Source organism: Giraffa tippelskirchi, chromosome 3 (genome assembly GCF_054371585.1).
Source record: "Giraffa tippelskirchi isolate mGirTip1 chromosome 3, T2T-mGirTip1v1.2.pri, whole genome shotgun sequence".
Classification (NCBI taxonomy): Eukaryota; Metazoa; Chordata; class Mammalia; order Artiodactyla; family Giraffidae; genus Giraffa; species Giraffa tippelskirchi.
Genome location: NC_137277.1, coordinates 159,850,825 through 159,866,006, shown reverse-complemented (window position 1 = coordinate 159,866,006; position 15,182 = coordinate 159,850,825). Strand labels below are relative to the sequence as shown.

The 15,182-nt window shown below is 38.1% G+C and overlaps 1 protein-coding gene across 7 annotated transcripts in view; it reads right to left on the bottom strand.

The window, feature by feature from the left end:
- Nucleotides 1-15,182, bottom strand: part of SPAG16 (sperm associated antigen 16) — a 981,998-nt gene that overhangs the window by 391,623 nt on the left and 575,193 nt on the right. For all 7 annotated transcript variants that reach the window (XM_081583025.1, XM_081583031.1, XM_081583028.1 and 4 more), the window contains one exon: nt 14,000-14,126. In XM_081583025.1, the coding sequence (XP_081439151.1) occupies nt 14,000-14,126 (127 nt within the window). The remainder of the gene's footprint in view (nt 1-13,999; nt 14,127-15,182) is intronic.

Sequence of the window (15,182 nt, the reverse complement as noted above, 5' to 3'; positions counted from 1 at the left end):
CAGAAAACAAAGAACTAAAGAGCCTCTTGATGAAAATGAAAGAAGAGAGTGAAAAAGTTGGCTTAAAACTCAACATTCAGAAAACTAAGATCACGGCATCTGGTCCCATCACTTCATAGCAAATAGATGGGGAAACAAAGGAAACAGTGAGAGACTATTTTTTGGGCTCCAAAATCACTGCAGATGGTGACTGCAGCCATGAAATTAAGACACTTGTTCCTTGGAAGAAAAGCTATGATCAACCTAGACAGCATATTAAAAAGCAGAGACATTACTTTGCCAATAAGGTCCATCTAGTCAAAGCTATGATTTTTCCAGTAGTCATGTATGGATGTGAGAGTTGGACTATAAAGAAAACTGAGCACTGAAGAATTGATGCTTTCGAACTGTGGTGTTGGAGAAGACTCTTGTGAGTCTCTTGGACTGCAAGGAGATCCAACCAGTCCATCCTAAAGGAAATCAGTCTGAATATTCATTGGAAGGACTGATACTGAAGCTGAAACTCCAATACTTTGGCCACTTGATGTGAAGAATGGACTCATTGGAAAAGACCCTGATGCTGGGAAAGATTGAAGGCAGGAGGAGAAGAGGGAGACAGAGGATGAGATGGTTGGATGGCATCACCGACTCTATGGACATGAGTTTGAGTAAACTCCAGGAGTTGGTGATGGACAGGGAAGCCTGGTGTGCTGCAGTCCACGGGGTCGCAGAGTCAAACGTGATTGAGTGACTGAACTGAACTGAATTGATAAAACTGAGTATTACAGATGTTTACAAATGCCTTTCAATAACCAAGTTTTCTTTAATATCAGGTTAAAATAGAGACAGTGTGTACAAAAAAAGGGTTGCAATCTCAAGACCAACACTTATAGCTGTAGATGTTAGAAAAAGTTATTTAAAACCTCTGATCTTCTGGGTTTTTAGCTAGAATATGTTGAAAATGCAGTACTTGCGTGCAATCTCAAAAATGACAGAACAACCTTAGTTTGTTTCCAAGGCAAACCATTCAATATCACAGTAATCTGTCGGGAGCCACGTTAGGCATTACTGACAAAATGGAGGCATGGCCCCAACCCCCTCTACTCATCCTGAAGGCACGGTCCCAGGATGAAGGAGTTAGGTCTTGTGATTCTGACTTGTCCTTTCCTTCCTTTGGTTGAGCTGGCTGGAAAACATGTTAAGGTGCTTATTTTTCTTGCATGAGAAAGCACAAAGCCTTCTGCAGTTGCCCAGGAAATGATCCATAAAGTTACATTTGTTCAAGGACCTTTACAAAGAATGTTCCAGGGTGAGCATATAGGCTGCAGCTTGAGGCCATGGGAAAGATTATTATTGAGACCTGCTTGTGAGGGAAATGTTTATGGCAAAAGTAGTTTGCTGAGTTTAGGATTTAGGAATAATTAAGAATAGTCAGAAGCTAAAAGTTTAAGGTATGTTGTAGTGTTGGCATATTTTTCTACAGCTTATAGAGACTAGGAATTTTAGAGATACTAATAGCTAGAAGCCTTTTTAGGAGATAATGAGTTTAAGTTACTAGGGGATAGCAGGATTTAGACAGATAAGAAATAAACAGGAATGAGGTGTGCAGCCCAGAGACAAACATGAGTTACAATGTAATCACAAGGACACTTAAGAGGGAACTCTGAAGGACAACAATGATTTATGGAGACAGTAAATCTGGGTGAGGGGAAACTGAAGATGTCAAACCTCTGACCTAATGCTTTTGTAAAAGTATAAAAGAAAACCTGATGCTTGAAATAAACATGCAGTCCAGTACTTTGAGTGAGAGGCTGCATCATTCTCTCCGCTGACACTGTTCATCCCTTCAGGGCGATTCCCTGGCTGCTGGAGCTGGACTCCGGCAGTAATCCAAGTCTATGCCCCAACCACTAATGCTAAAGAAACTGAAGTTGAATGGTTCTATGAAGACCTATAAGACCTTCTAGAACTAACATCAAAAAAAGATGTCCTTTTCATCATAGGGGATTGGAATGCAAAAGTAGGAAGTTAAGAGATACATGGAATAACAGGCAAATTTGGCCTTGGAATACAAAACAGAGCCAGGCAGAGGCTAACAGAGTTTTGTCAACACAACACACTGGTTATAGAAAATACCTTTTTCCAACAACACAAGAGACAATTCTACATAGGGATATCACCTGATGGTCAATACTGAAATCAGACTGATCACATTCTTTGCAGCTGAAGATGGAGAAGCTCTATAAAGTCAGCAAAAACTATACCTGGAGCAAACTGTGGCTCAGATCATGAGCTCCTTATTGCAAAATTCAGACTTAAATTGAAGAAAATATGGAAAACCACTAACCATTCAAAAGTGAAAGTGAAGTTGCTCAGTCGTGTCTGACTCTGCGACCCCATGGACTGTACCCTACCAGGCTCTTCCATCCACGGGATTTTCCAAGCAAGTGTACTGGAGTGGCTTGCCATTTCCTTCTCCAGGGGATCTTCCTGACTCAGGGATTGAACCCGGGTCTCCTGCATTGCAGGCAGATGCTTTACCATCTGAACCACCAGGGAAGTCATTCAGGTATTATCAGGGGATGTTTAACAGGAGGATTTCTAAGTGCTGTTTCTCATAAAACCTCTGTTCCTTATCAAGTGGAGCGGCAAGCTCCTTCCAGGACAGAGGTCATGGAATGAGACGGGCTCTGGTCTCCTTCAGTAAACATTCTCCTTAGGCAAAACTACTTAGTCTTGATCCTCTTTCTTGAGATGTGGTTTGTCTCCTGACCTTGTGGATATTATTATTCCCTTGTTCCCTTGGTAACGGTTGCTGTACATTTGGTTTTCTGACCTTTGTCATTATCAAAAGAAATTTCTTGTAACACAGCATATATATACTCATAGAAAGATCATTAACGTACCCTTCCTGCATCAGAGGCTTGGGTCCCCGTGTCTCTCTTTCACTCTCTTTATTTCCTTCTCTATCTATCTCTCTTTCATTTTCTTATTGTCGACTCTGGACCACCAGGTCCCAGTCCATTAAAGGACCCCAGCAAGGTATGACCTAAATCAAATCCCTTAAGATTATAGAGTGGAAGTGACAAACAGATTCAAGGGATTAGATATTATAGAAAGAGTGCCTGAAGAACTATGAATGGAGGGTCGTAACACTACAGAGGAGGCAGTGATATAAACCATTTCAAAGAAATGGAAATGCAAGAAGTCAAACTGGTTGTCTGAGGAGGCTTTCAGTTCAGTTCAGTAGCTCAGTCATGTCCGACTCTTTGTGACCCCATGAATCACAGCACGCCAGGCCTCGCTGTCCATCACCAACTCCCAGAGTTTACCCAAACTCATGTCCATCGAGTCGGTGATGCCATCCAACCATCTCATCCTCTGCCGTCCCCTTCCCCTCCTGCCCCCAATCCTTCCCAGCATCAGGCTCTTTTCAAATGAGCCAGCTCTTCGCATTAGGTGCCCAAAGTATTGGAGTTTCCACTTCAACATCAGTCCTTCCAATGAACGCCCAGGACTGATCTCCTTTAGGATAACTGGTTGGATCTCCTTGCAGTCCAAGGGACTCTCAAGAGTCTTCTCCAACACCACAGTTCAAAAGCATCAATTCTGCAGTGTTCAGCTTTCTTTATAGTCCAACTCTCACATCCATACATGACTACTGGAAAATCCATAGCCTTGACTAGATAGACCTTTGTTGGCAAAGTAATGTCTCTGCTTTTTAATATGCTATCTAGGTTGGTCATGACTTTCCTTCCAAGGAGTAAGCGTCTTTTAATTTCATGGCTACAATCACTATCTGCAGTGATTTTGGAGCTCAAAAAAATAAAGTCTGACACTGTTTCCACTGTTTCCCCATCTATTTGTCATGGAGTGATGGGACCAGATGCCATGATCTTTGTTTTCTGGATGTTGAGCTTTAAGCTAACTTTTTCACTCTCCTCTTTCACTTTCATCAAGAGGCTTTTTAGATCCTCTTCACTTTCTGCCATAATGGTGGTGTCATCTGCATATCTGAAGTTATTGATATTTCTCCTGGCAATCTTGATTCCAGCTTATGCTTCCTCCAGCCCAGTGTTTCTCATGATGTACTCTGCAAATAAGTTAAATAAGCAGGGTGACAATATACAGCCTTGATGAACTCCTTTTCCTATTTGGAACCAGTCTGTTGTTCCATGTCCAGTTCTAACTGTTGCTTCCTGATCTGCATGCAGGTTTCTCAAGAGGTAGGTCAGGTGGTGTGGTATTCCCATCTCTTTCAGCATTTTCCACAGTTTGTTGTGATCCATACCGTCAAAGGTTTTGGCATAGTTAATAAAGCAGCAATAGATGTTTTTCTGGAACTCTCTTGCTTTTTCAATGATCCCGTGGATGTTGGCAATTTGATCTCTTGTTCCTTTGCCTTTTCTAAAACCAGCTTGAACATCTGAAAGTTCACGGTTCACATATTGGTGAAGCCTGGCTTGGAGAATTTTGAGCATTACTCTACTAGCGTGTGAGACGAGTACAATTGTGCAGTAGTTTGAGCATTCTTTGCCATTGCCTTTCTTTGGGATTGGAATGAAAACTGACCTTTTCCAGTCCTGTGGCCACTGCTGAGTTTTCCAGATTTGCTGGCATATTGAGCGCAGCACTTTCACAGCATCATCTTTCAGGATTTGAAATAGCTCAACTGGAAATCCATCCCCTCCACTAGCTTTGTTTGGAGTGATGCTTTCTAAGGCCCACTTGACTTCACATTCCAGGATGTCTGGCTCTAGGTGAGTGATCACACCACCGTGATTATCTGGGTTGTGAATATCTTTTTTGTACAGTTCTTCTGTGTATTCTTGCCACCTCTTCTTAATATCTTCTGCTTCTGTTAGGTCCATATCATTACTGCCCTTTATCGAGCCCATCTTTGTGTGAAATGTTCCCTTGTTATCTCTTATTTTCTTGAAGAGATCTCTAGTTTTTCCCATTCTGTTGTTTTCCTCTTTCTTTGCCTTGATCGCTGAGGAAGGCTTTCATATCTCTCCTTGCTATTCTTTGGAACTCTACATTCCAACGGGAATATCTTTCCTTTTCTCCTTTGCTTTTTGCTTCTCTTCTTTTCATAGCTATTTGTAAGGCCTCCTCAGACAGCCATTTTGCTGTTTTGCATTTCTTTTCCATGGGCTTCACAAATAGCTCAACCCTAGAGTTAATCACTTAGTCGTGCCCGACTTTTTGGGACCCCGTGGACTGTATAGCCCACCAGGCTCCTCTTTTCATGGAGATTCTCCAGGCTAGAATACTAGAGTGGGTAGCTTTTCCCTTTTCCAGTGGCTCTTCCCAACCCCAGGAATTGAACTCAGGTCTCCCACATTGCAAGCAGATTTCTTCCTGACTGAGCCACCAGGGAAACCCAAATCAATACAATAACCATGACAAGAGTGAAGTTCTTTCTTGTCAATAATATTCAAGCTAACCTGCATAAGTGGTTAGAAATATTACTGATTCTTGTATTGTCTTATACCTCAAAGTTATATCTTTATTGGATTCAGTTTAAATGAACTGCATGAAGTACAACTTATTCCTAACTCTTACTGAATTGAAATAATGTCATAAAACTAATCTACCCATATTTTTCAGTTAGAAACACATCATCATTATTAGTCACTGTTTCCATTATTAAAATATGACTTTTCTCAAAGCCTGGAAACCAGATACGAAAGTAAAGTCTTCCTACTTCTCGCCATTGTCATGCTACTTCTTTTAACTGCAAGGATAAGAGAAAAAGAATGATGCTATTTGTGGTATGTATGCAAACATATTATATGGTGTGTATGTGTGTGCTCAGTCACTCAGACGTGTTCAACTCTTCATAACCCCATTGATAGTAGCCTGCCAGGTTCCTCCGTCCATGGAATTTTTTCAGCAAGATTACTGGAGTGGGTTGTCATTTCCTACTCCAGAGGATCTTCCTAACCCAGGGATAGAAATTGTGTCTCTTCCGTTTCCTGCATTGTCAGATGGATTATTTACAATACATAAAAAGAAATGCAACTTTTTATGAAGCAAACAATCTTTTGAAACCTTATACTATTTTAAACTGATTTATTTACTATTTTGTCATTTTATTAGTTTTTTAAAATATTTATTTTTAATTTTTAGAAAGCAGTGTTTTCAGATATTTTTCTACATATTAATTAAAAGCAAGATATCTGATTTTTGATCTCTCCCTCCTTTCTTTCCATCCTTTAAAATCTATTGATCATCTATTATGCCAAAGGTTGTGAAAGTAGAAAATACAGATCAGAATTTCATAACAGAGAAATATTAGTAGGCAAACAGTTATGATACATGACAGTTACTCTATAAGTATACATAAAATATATTAGGTTCTTACATATATTAGTCAATTTTCTGTGCACTTCATATGATCAGCCATTTAATTCCCATTATACCCTTATGTGATAAAGAGTACAACTATCTTTGTTTTACAAATGAGGCAACTAAGGAACACAGATTTTAGGCAATTATGGCCAATGTCACACTGCCAATAAGCAGAATTTGGGTTTGAATCTGGGAAGAATGGCTGTGTGCTATTACTGTGCTGTATTGTCTGACATATATACGAGGTAATAGATTTAAGTCAAATATCCTGTAGAAACACAAAGAAGCTCATTTATTTTTCAAACATATCTGCTGGTACCACATTACCGAATCCTTTAATTATTACACACAAAGGCAGCAAATTGGTAAGGTTTGTATTTTTGTAAGGAAAAAAAAATGCCTCATTTGTCAAGTTCAACATTTTAAGCACTATATGCCCCCCAAATGGCAAAATTCTACTACATGGTATAAAATTTTCTTAGTTGTCTCTTGAGATACCTAATCCAAATGGACAAACATGGAGAACTTTTTCAAGGAAGGTAGTTAAGTCTTTACAAAGAGAAGTAAACTCTCTATTTGAAGGGAGGAAGAGGTATTTCAGCTTGAAAAAAGAGCAAAGGAAAAGCTTTTCCAAAAGAAAGATCATCACATATATTGGCTAATTTTATGTGGTTAGGATATAGTGAGTTCAATAGCTGACAGTAGCTGACATATATTTTGTGAGGGAGCAGTAAGTTTGCAAAGGATTTGTGTAACAAATGTAAAGTTCTTTGATTTGAGGTGTCCAAAGTAAGGTGCATCACAATATATGGAAAACAATGCACTGAAGCTGTTTGTTTTCATGTACTGCAATGTATTACAGCAGTTTGAAATATTTTGAGTATTTTTAAGTTGGTTAATTTTATTCAAATGAGTCCTTTGACAATTAGAACCTTTACAATCTTTTGTAATAAATCAGAGAGTGACCAAGAAAATGTTTTATACACCCACAGAATTTCACTGTTCTATTTTAGCAAAATATATAATTTTGAAGTTGATCTTGAAATAAGTTACATGCTTTTTTCCCCAGAACACAAGTATTCCTAATTTCTTGACCATTTATGTTTTGATAAGCATTTGTTGACCATGTGGGCCTCTTTGGTGGCTCAGTGGTAAAGAATCCGCCTGCAATGAAGGAGAGATGGGTTCATTCTCTGGATCAGGAAGATCCCTGGAGAAGGAAATAGCAACCCATTCCAGTATTCTTGTCTGGGAAAGCCCATGGAGAGAAGAGCCTGGCAGGCTACCGCCCATGAGGTCTCAAAAGAGTCAGACATGACTCAGCAACTAAATGACAAATAAAATGACCATGTACTGTAAAGCAGATATTTTAGAAAATAATTATATCATCAAAGCAAAGGTAACATCTTTGACAGAGATAAAAAAGGAATCATTTTCAAAGGAAACTTTCTTTATGGACATCTGATGGTAAGTTCTTTGGAAGTGTCTCCCCTGGCAAATAGGTAAGGGCAACCACCTTTCAAAACTCTTAACTCAAACTTTTTTAAACATGTAGAAACAGAATTTTCTGCTTTGTTTTAAAATATTTGAAAACATCAAATTACTTTATAAAACCAAATGATTTAAGAGAATGGCAGTGAAGCATGTACATTATCATGTGTAAAATAGATGACCACTGCAAGTTCAGTGCATGAAGCAGGGCACCCAAAGCTGGTGCTCTGAGACAACCCAGGATAAGGTGTGGAGGGGGGTAGGAGGGGGGTTCACGATCGAGGGTGGGGGAACACATGTATACCTGTGGCCAATTCATGTTGATATATAGCAAAAACCATCACAATATTGTAATTATCCTCCAATTAAAATAAATAAATTTAAAAAATAAAATAAAAATAAAAACAAATTAGCAACCACAGGAGGAGAGAAATGCCTAGCAAAATTTTAACAAAAGTGTCTTGGCATAACTGGATGAATTTGAAAATCCAGTATCCAAATTGATTAGCTACAGATCATGATGCACTTTTTTCTGTAGAGTTTTTGTGTCTTTGTGAGGGGTCATTTGCACATCTCATGGTTGCTAAATTCAAGCATAAGTCTGACTTGTGAATCTTTGAATTACAGTGTTAATGTTCTGAAAAAAACGGAAGCATACTGAATCACCTTTTCTCACTGAAATGCCATTTTAACACTATTCTGAGAACCAGTGAGATCAAACCAAAACTAGAGGCTGTAAAATAAAAATATAGAATTGAGTTTGGAGAGTCAACCTGTTTTCTGTTTCACCCATTGACCAACTGGATGATCTAGGACAACATGTTTTACTCTTCTGAGCCTTTGTTTTTTCTATTCCCAATAAGCCTGGCGTGCTACAGTCCATGGGGTTGCAAAAAGTGTGGCACAACTGAGCAACTGAGCTGAACTGAATATAGATAACAACGGCGGTTCCATTTAGCAATGCATGGCTCTTACAGGTAAAATGATGGTACACAGTAGGTGTTCAGTGTTATTCATGAAATCACCTCTTGGAATAGTGAGCCTTGGCACAAAAAGCCAAAGCTATAGTTATAATGAGTTTACGTCGATTGATACGACATTATTTTAAGATAATTTCTCTTTGTGTCTGCTCCCTAGTAGGCTCTTCATTGAGGGCAGGGACTCTGTAACAGAACAATCCAGAACTCATGACTATATACAGCACAAAGATCTTCAATAAAGGTTACTAAGCTCAATGTGGCTGAGGAATAAAACCTAGAGAGAGAAGGTACAATCATTGCCTTTGTTTCCATAATGTCAGGCTCCCTTCAGAGTTCACCAGATAGCATCTTAGGAGAACAACAGGACTAGACAGAGTGCAGGTTGAACTGTGCAGTCACATGGGTTAGCACGACACAGGACCTAAGAGTTACCTTTTTTGGCAAGTTCTCAGGTTTTTCACTTCAGAGAAACTCAGAGGAATCAATTACTGGATCTTCTAGCTATAGCTAAGTCAGCACAACATGGTATGCTAAACGCGAGCCTGCTGAGTCAGTCTAGGGGCCGCTAAAGGCAGTCCAAGCCATGAACTCTGTGTGTCGGATTCATCACAAGAGGCGAAATGTCATCAGTTCTAATTTTTGTCAGCCTTGCTCTCAACAACTCACAGATGTATTACTCATTCTATTCTATATTTTACTGTCCAATGACAACATTCTTTTTTTTCCAAAATAATTTCAAAGCCTTAGTAGTTTTCACCGGACTTGTGAATGACTAATAATGCTGGCTTCCAAATCACTGATGTATATTTGAATTTTTCATGTCACTTTTTGAGAGGGCATTGTAAGTTTTCATTAAATATACGATGTTATACATTTTCTGGCAATATTACAATCTGCTTTTTTTAATTTTAATAAAAGAATTTTACTGTCTCATAACTTTGAGGAAAAATACTCTGCATGTAGTCCTATAAAATAGAGCAATTTTATGAGTTTCCAAACTGCAAGCTATTTAACAGCCTCCATTTGGTAATTACAAAGATTTATAGCCTTTCCTCGTCTCCCACAAAATTCAGAGCCGATCTGTCCAGTTGACTTACAGACTGACTTAGAGGTCTCCACATTCATTATCTTTGACAAGAAGCTATTAGATTAGGTTAAAGATTTAAGATTAGTATATGTTTGGAATGGGAGAGAGAGGTTTAAAACTAATTTATAGGAATATAATCCACTGGCTATTTTCATATTTCATCAAAAAATATTTTAGAAAATGTCACAAGACTAGTTGATCACATTGAGATGACAAAATGTTCTGCTTTTGCTTCACTTAGAGAAGGGGGTCATTCATCTCATTTTAGATTCATATTTTCAGCATCACCTGACAGTTTATCATTTATCAAGGAATTAACCTAATACAAAAGTTATAAAAAAGGAGATTATCAGAATACTACAGATGTAGTTGATGTTACGAGTCTAATAATATCCATATCAGTATGTTGTACAGGTTTTACTATTACACAGAAAACAAGATAGCTGTCCTGGTTACTTTTTTTTCAATATCTCATAATATGTAACTACAAAAATTTATTTTTAAATTCTTCATAAATCCCTGTGATACAAAAACTTAATTTCATATTATATAAACAATGTATAACATCACCCTTTAAAAACTATATATGAAATATGAATTTTTAAAAATCTGGGTGTTTCAAGATTTGTTTTGTATGTTAAAAATAAATGAGGCAGCTTAGAAACAAACTCACCAGAATGGCTAATGCAGCTTAAGTGAAATGATTCAGTTTAGTTTTAGATTTGCAGTCATATATTATTTTTAGACTTTTATAATAATACTTAGTTAACAACTTGCATTGTCTAATTATTAATAAGCTAAATTAAGAGAATTTCCCTTTGTTTTACATGTTTAATTCTATCCTATATAGATACCAATTTAAATATATACATTTTTACCAATGAGTTTGAAATATTTTCAGAAAATAAACTAATTAAATGAACTTTATTTCTAATCATTGATGTATTTAGCATAATTACTGAATATTTTATTTATACCAAAGTTTTTCAGAGTCCTTTCCTTAGTATTAATGATTACAATGTAGCTAGCATGTAGCTAACATGTAGCTAGCATGTAGAGTAATAACAGATTTGTAATAGTATTGACAATATATATTTTAATTTGCTATTAAAACTATTTTGAAAAAATATATTAATAATGATTAAAGAAACACAATCTTTCTATGGACCTATATTCAATTCAAATGCTGTTCTGCTGTATGCTAAGGCCTTTTGCATATGAATTTCTATTTCCTCCTGCTCTCTGATATACTGTAGGAAATAAGACCAGAACATAAAGAGTTCCCAACAACAGATAGGAAGGTCACCATCATAAACAACTCTATGCATAGAAGGGAGATACAAGGAGACTTCTGTTCATAAGAGAATTTCACTTTCAAACACTGTGCTTAGTCGCTCAGTTGTGTCCAACTCCTTGTGACCCCATGGATTGTAGCCCTCCAGGCTCCTCTGTCCATGCAGATTCTCCAGGCAAGAATACTGGAGTGGGTTGCCATTTCCTTCTCCATCCAAGCATTAGTGTTCCAGTTTATTCACAGGAAAACAAATAAATAAGAGACATGCTTTCTGAGAACATTCAGTTATAGCACTCTGAGAGACTGAAAAAAAAAATCCTATACCAAAAGAAAACGAGCATAAAATTTAGGTCACTGCTAAATTAATATTTCCTCTGTGGGTTTTCCTTTACCAATTGCTTTTACACACACTTCATATCTAAGTATTGAGACTAAATGAGTTGAAAATTTTGCTTTTTCATTGATGCTCCATTAGCAGGAGTGAACTCTCTCGCACAGGGTCTAAGCTATTTTGAATCAAGGAGGCGGCTGTGGCACCTTTTTACCCAACAACCAATCTTTCTGATTTTATTCTTAATTCATGGCTGATGCACTTTTCTCACAATGCCCTTTGACTGCTGTCCCCTGACATGCTGTAACACATGAAGTTGTATCCAAGCTATTTGTCACTCTGCCATTAGCTGTTTTCTATAATATGTGAACCTAAGGACTCCATGTTCTCTATCTTAAATCAATTTGCTTCAGAGGACTAAACAGGGCCTCCCATAATGAATTCAGGTCCTTGTTCATACCATCTGTATGTTCATCATGATATCCCTTTATGGACGTCAATCATGTATTGTATACAGAAGGATAAAAGGGAGACATTTACAAGTTGCCTATCTTTCCTGATTCATGAGCCAGAAAATACGGATTTTTTTCCTTTTGATATAGTTTCCTGGAGTCCTAGTTTCCTTCATTATCCTGATCAAACGTTGCTAAGAACAAATATGGAGACTCTGCATATCTTGGCATTCTCCAAATTACTGAAGTGTGTGCTCAATTCGCTGTGCTTTAGCTTCCCTGGTGGTAAAGAGTCTGCCTGCAATGCAGGAAACCCAGGTTCAACCCCTGGGTTGGGAAGATCTCCTGGAGAAGGAAATGGCAACCTACTCCAGTATTCTTGCCTGGGAAATCCCATGGACAGAGGAGCCTGGCGGGCTACGGTTCATGGGATTGCAAAGAGTTGGACAGGACTGAGTGACTAACACTTTTACTTTTCTCTTTCCCAAATTTTTAATCCTTTTCGCAAGTTGTCTCCCATCTGAAACAAGGGAGACCACTCTTAGATTCTGGAAGTATAGTCTTTTCTCCTCCTCATCTTCATAGCCAAACTCTGTGAAAATGTAGTCCCCAAATTCCATCTCCATTTCTTCACATCTAATTTACTTTTGAGGCCATACTAATGCAGGATTATCTGTTTTAACACTGAAAAATCCCATAATCCAGGAAAACTTGCAATCCTAGATAAAGTAGGACAGTTGGTCACCTTTAAACTCCTTTTCTTTTCTCACATTACCTCTACCTCCAATCACTTCAAATTGTGAGCGTTAAACCCTTTATCTTGAATTCATTCTTTCCTTTTAATTCTCACAATCTCCTAGTTCAAATTCTCAGCTGCTCACAGCCTACTGTATAAACCTTCTCAATGAGAATGACTCCCTTAACTCTACTATCAAATCCATCTTTCTAAAAGGGTAATCTGATTGTTACCTGGTTTGCTCGTGTGTGTGTGAAAGTTGCTCAGTTGTGTCCAACTCTTTGCGATCCCCATGGACTATATAGTCCATGGAATTCTCCAGGCCAGTATCCTGGAGTGGGTAGCCTTTCCCATCTCCAAGGGATCTTCCCAACTCAGGGATCGAACCCAGGTCTCCCACGTTGCAGGTGGATTCTTTACCACCTGAGCCACCAGGGAAGCCCAAGAATATTGGAATGGGTAGCCTATCCCTTCTCCAGCGGATCTTCCCAACCCAAGAATTGAACCAGGGTCTCCTGCATTGCAGGTGGATTCTTTACCAACTGAGTTATCAGGGAAGCTGTGGTTTGCTTAACATGCTTTAATAGATTCCCTCTGAAAATAATAAAACTTCAATCAGATACTTGGTGATCTCGAGCTTGTATATCTGTATACACTTGCTCGTGTTTTATTTCCTTTTTCTTAAGCTCTATCAATACGTATTATTACTCTCCAAATATGCTTTTATAGCCTCATACCTCTACAGCTTTGTAAGGTATGCACTGTTCTTTCCTGGAATCCATCTTCTTGAGATTACGTGGTATATCCTACTTACCCACTAACTCTCAGCACAAGGACAGCCTCCTCTTGGGGGTCATCCACATCCTTCTAGGCAGATAAGAGTTCTCCCTGCTTTTCCCCTGTATCTTGTATTTTCTTCCATTTTAATATATACCTTACCACATTAAAATAATCTCTCGGTTCTCCTTCCTTTCTAAGATACAAGGTCTTTAAGGAGAGGTGCTATGCATTTCCCTGTCATATGTATTATACCAGCAGAGTTTCTGTCTCAATAAATAATTGCTGCATTAATGTTTAATAAAGCAATTATGTTATTTTATATTCCTACTTTTAGGAGGCAGGGTAGATAAAATCATATAGATAAGATCTTGTAAACAGAAACTTATTATCATTCTTTTATCCTACGTGCCCCTATACAATTTCTTCATAAGTTGTACCTCGTACCTGGAAAGTGAGTAAGAATGACTAGACCTATCAAAATTGGAAAAAGAAAATGTTAACGATTTGCTTACCGTTCTTGCATCCCAGATGGACAGGGACTTATCGGCAGAACCCGTGAGAAGAGTGTTGGAGTAAGGAAAAAACTCGATGCTGTTCACAGAATCTGTGTGTCCATACAAGGTATATCTGCATCTTTCACTGCACAGAGAAAAATTAAGAGTTAACGTTTTCAAAGTGAGCACCTAAATGTTCCTTATTCTTTCTGTACAAGATTAACAAAGATAATTTAAATGTTTGAAGCATAGTTTTATAAATGGCAAAAATGTACAACGACATTTTAAAAGGAGTATTCTACAACCACCTTATATTCCAAGTGCTTTACAGAATCAGTAGCATAAAATAGACTAATTACATCCAATTTATAAAATCACTTGAGAAAGCTGTCTTTACACTATCTCATTTATTCCTTATCATGAAATTACTACTTAAAAATTGCTCCCATCACATGAAGTAATATTCTGAGAAAAGAACTGCATGTGTGCTACAATATGTGAAGACCAGATAAACTTCGTTAACTTGCTCAGTTTCTTTCTTTTTTTTTTTTTCTCTCAGTGTGGGCTGTATATTAGAATCACCTATCATGCAGCTTAACCAGCTGGTTCGGTTCAGTTCAGTCACTCAGTTGTGCCTGACTCTTTGCGACCCCATGGACTGCAGCACTGCAGGTTTCCCTGTCCATGGGACTCTCCAAGCATTTGGTTATCATATTAGAAATGTACCTAAGTGCTGTGCTGTGCTTCATTGCTTAGTCATGTACAACTCTCTGCAACCTATGGACTGTAGCCTGCCAGGCTCCTCTGTCCACGGGATTCTCCAGGCATTTTTAGTATGATAACCAGCTGGTTAAGCTCTGATCAACTGATTGCTGACTGGCTTGAGCCATTCCACACATGACAGTACAGTGGAGTGGGAAAAATTCTGCAATGGGAACTGGGAGACTGGATTCCAATCCTAACTATGGCAAGAACCAGTAGGGTTACCATAGAGAAGTTATTAATCTCAGTAACAGTACGGTTCCTTTTTGTGAGAATGAGATAACTTAATTTGATGCACTGAGAAGTCCAATGTAGCTCCAACAATCTGAGATTTTTGACCTAAGGCAGTAAACATAAAAGGGAAAGGAAGAAGTCAAACTGAGCATAACATTTAATAACTGTTTGGAATGAAGTTTATTTCACCTGAAATTTTGGCATT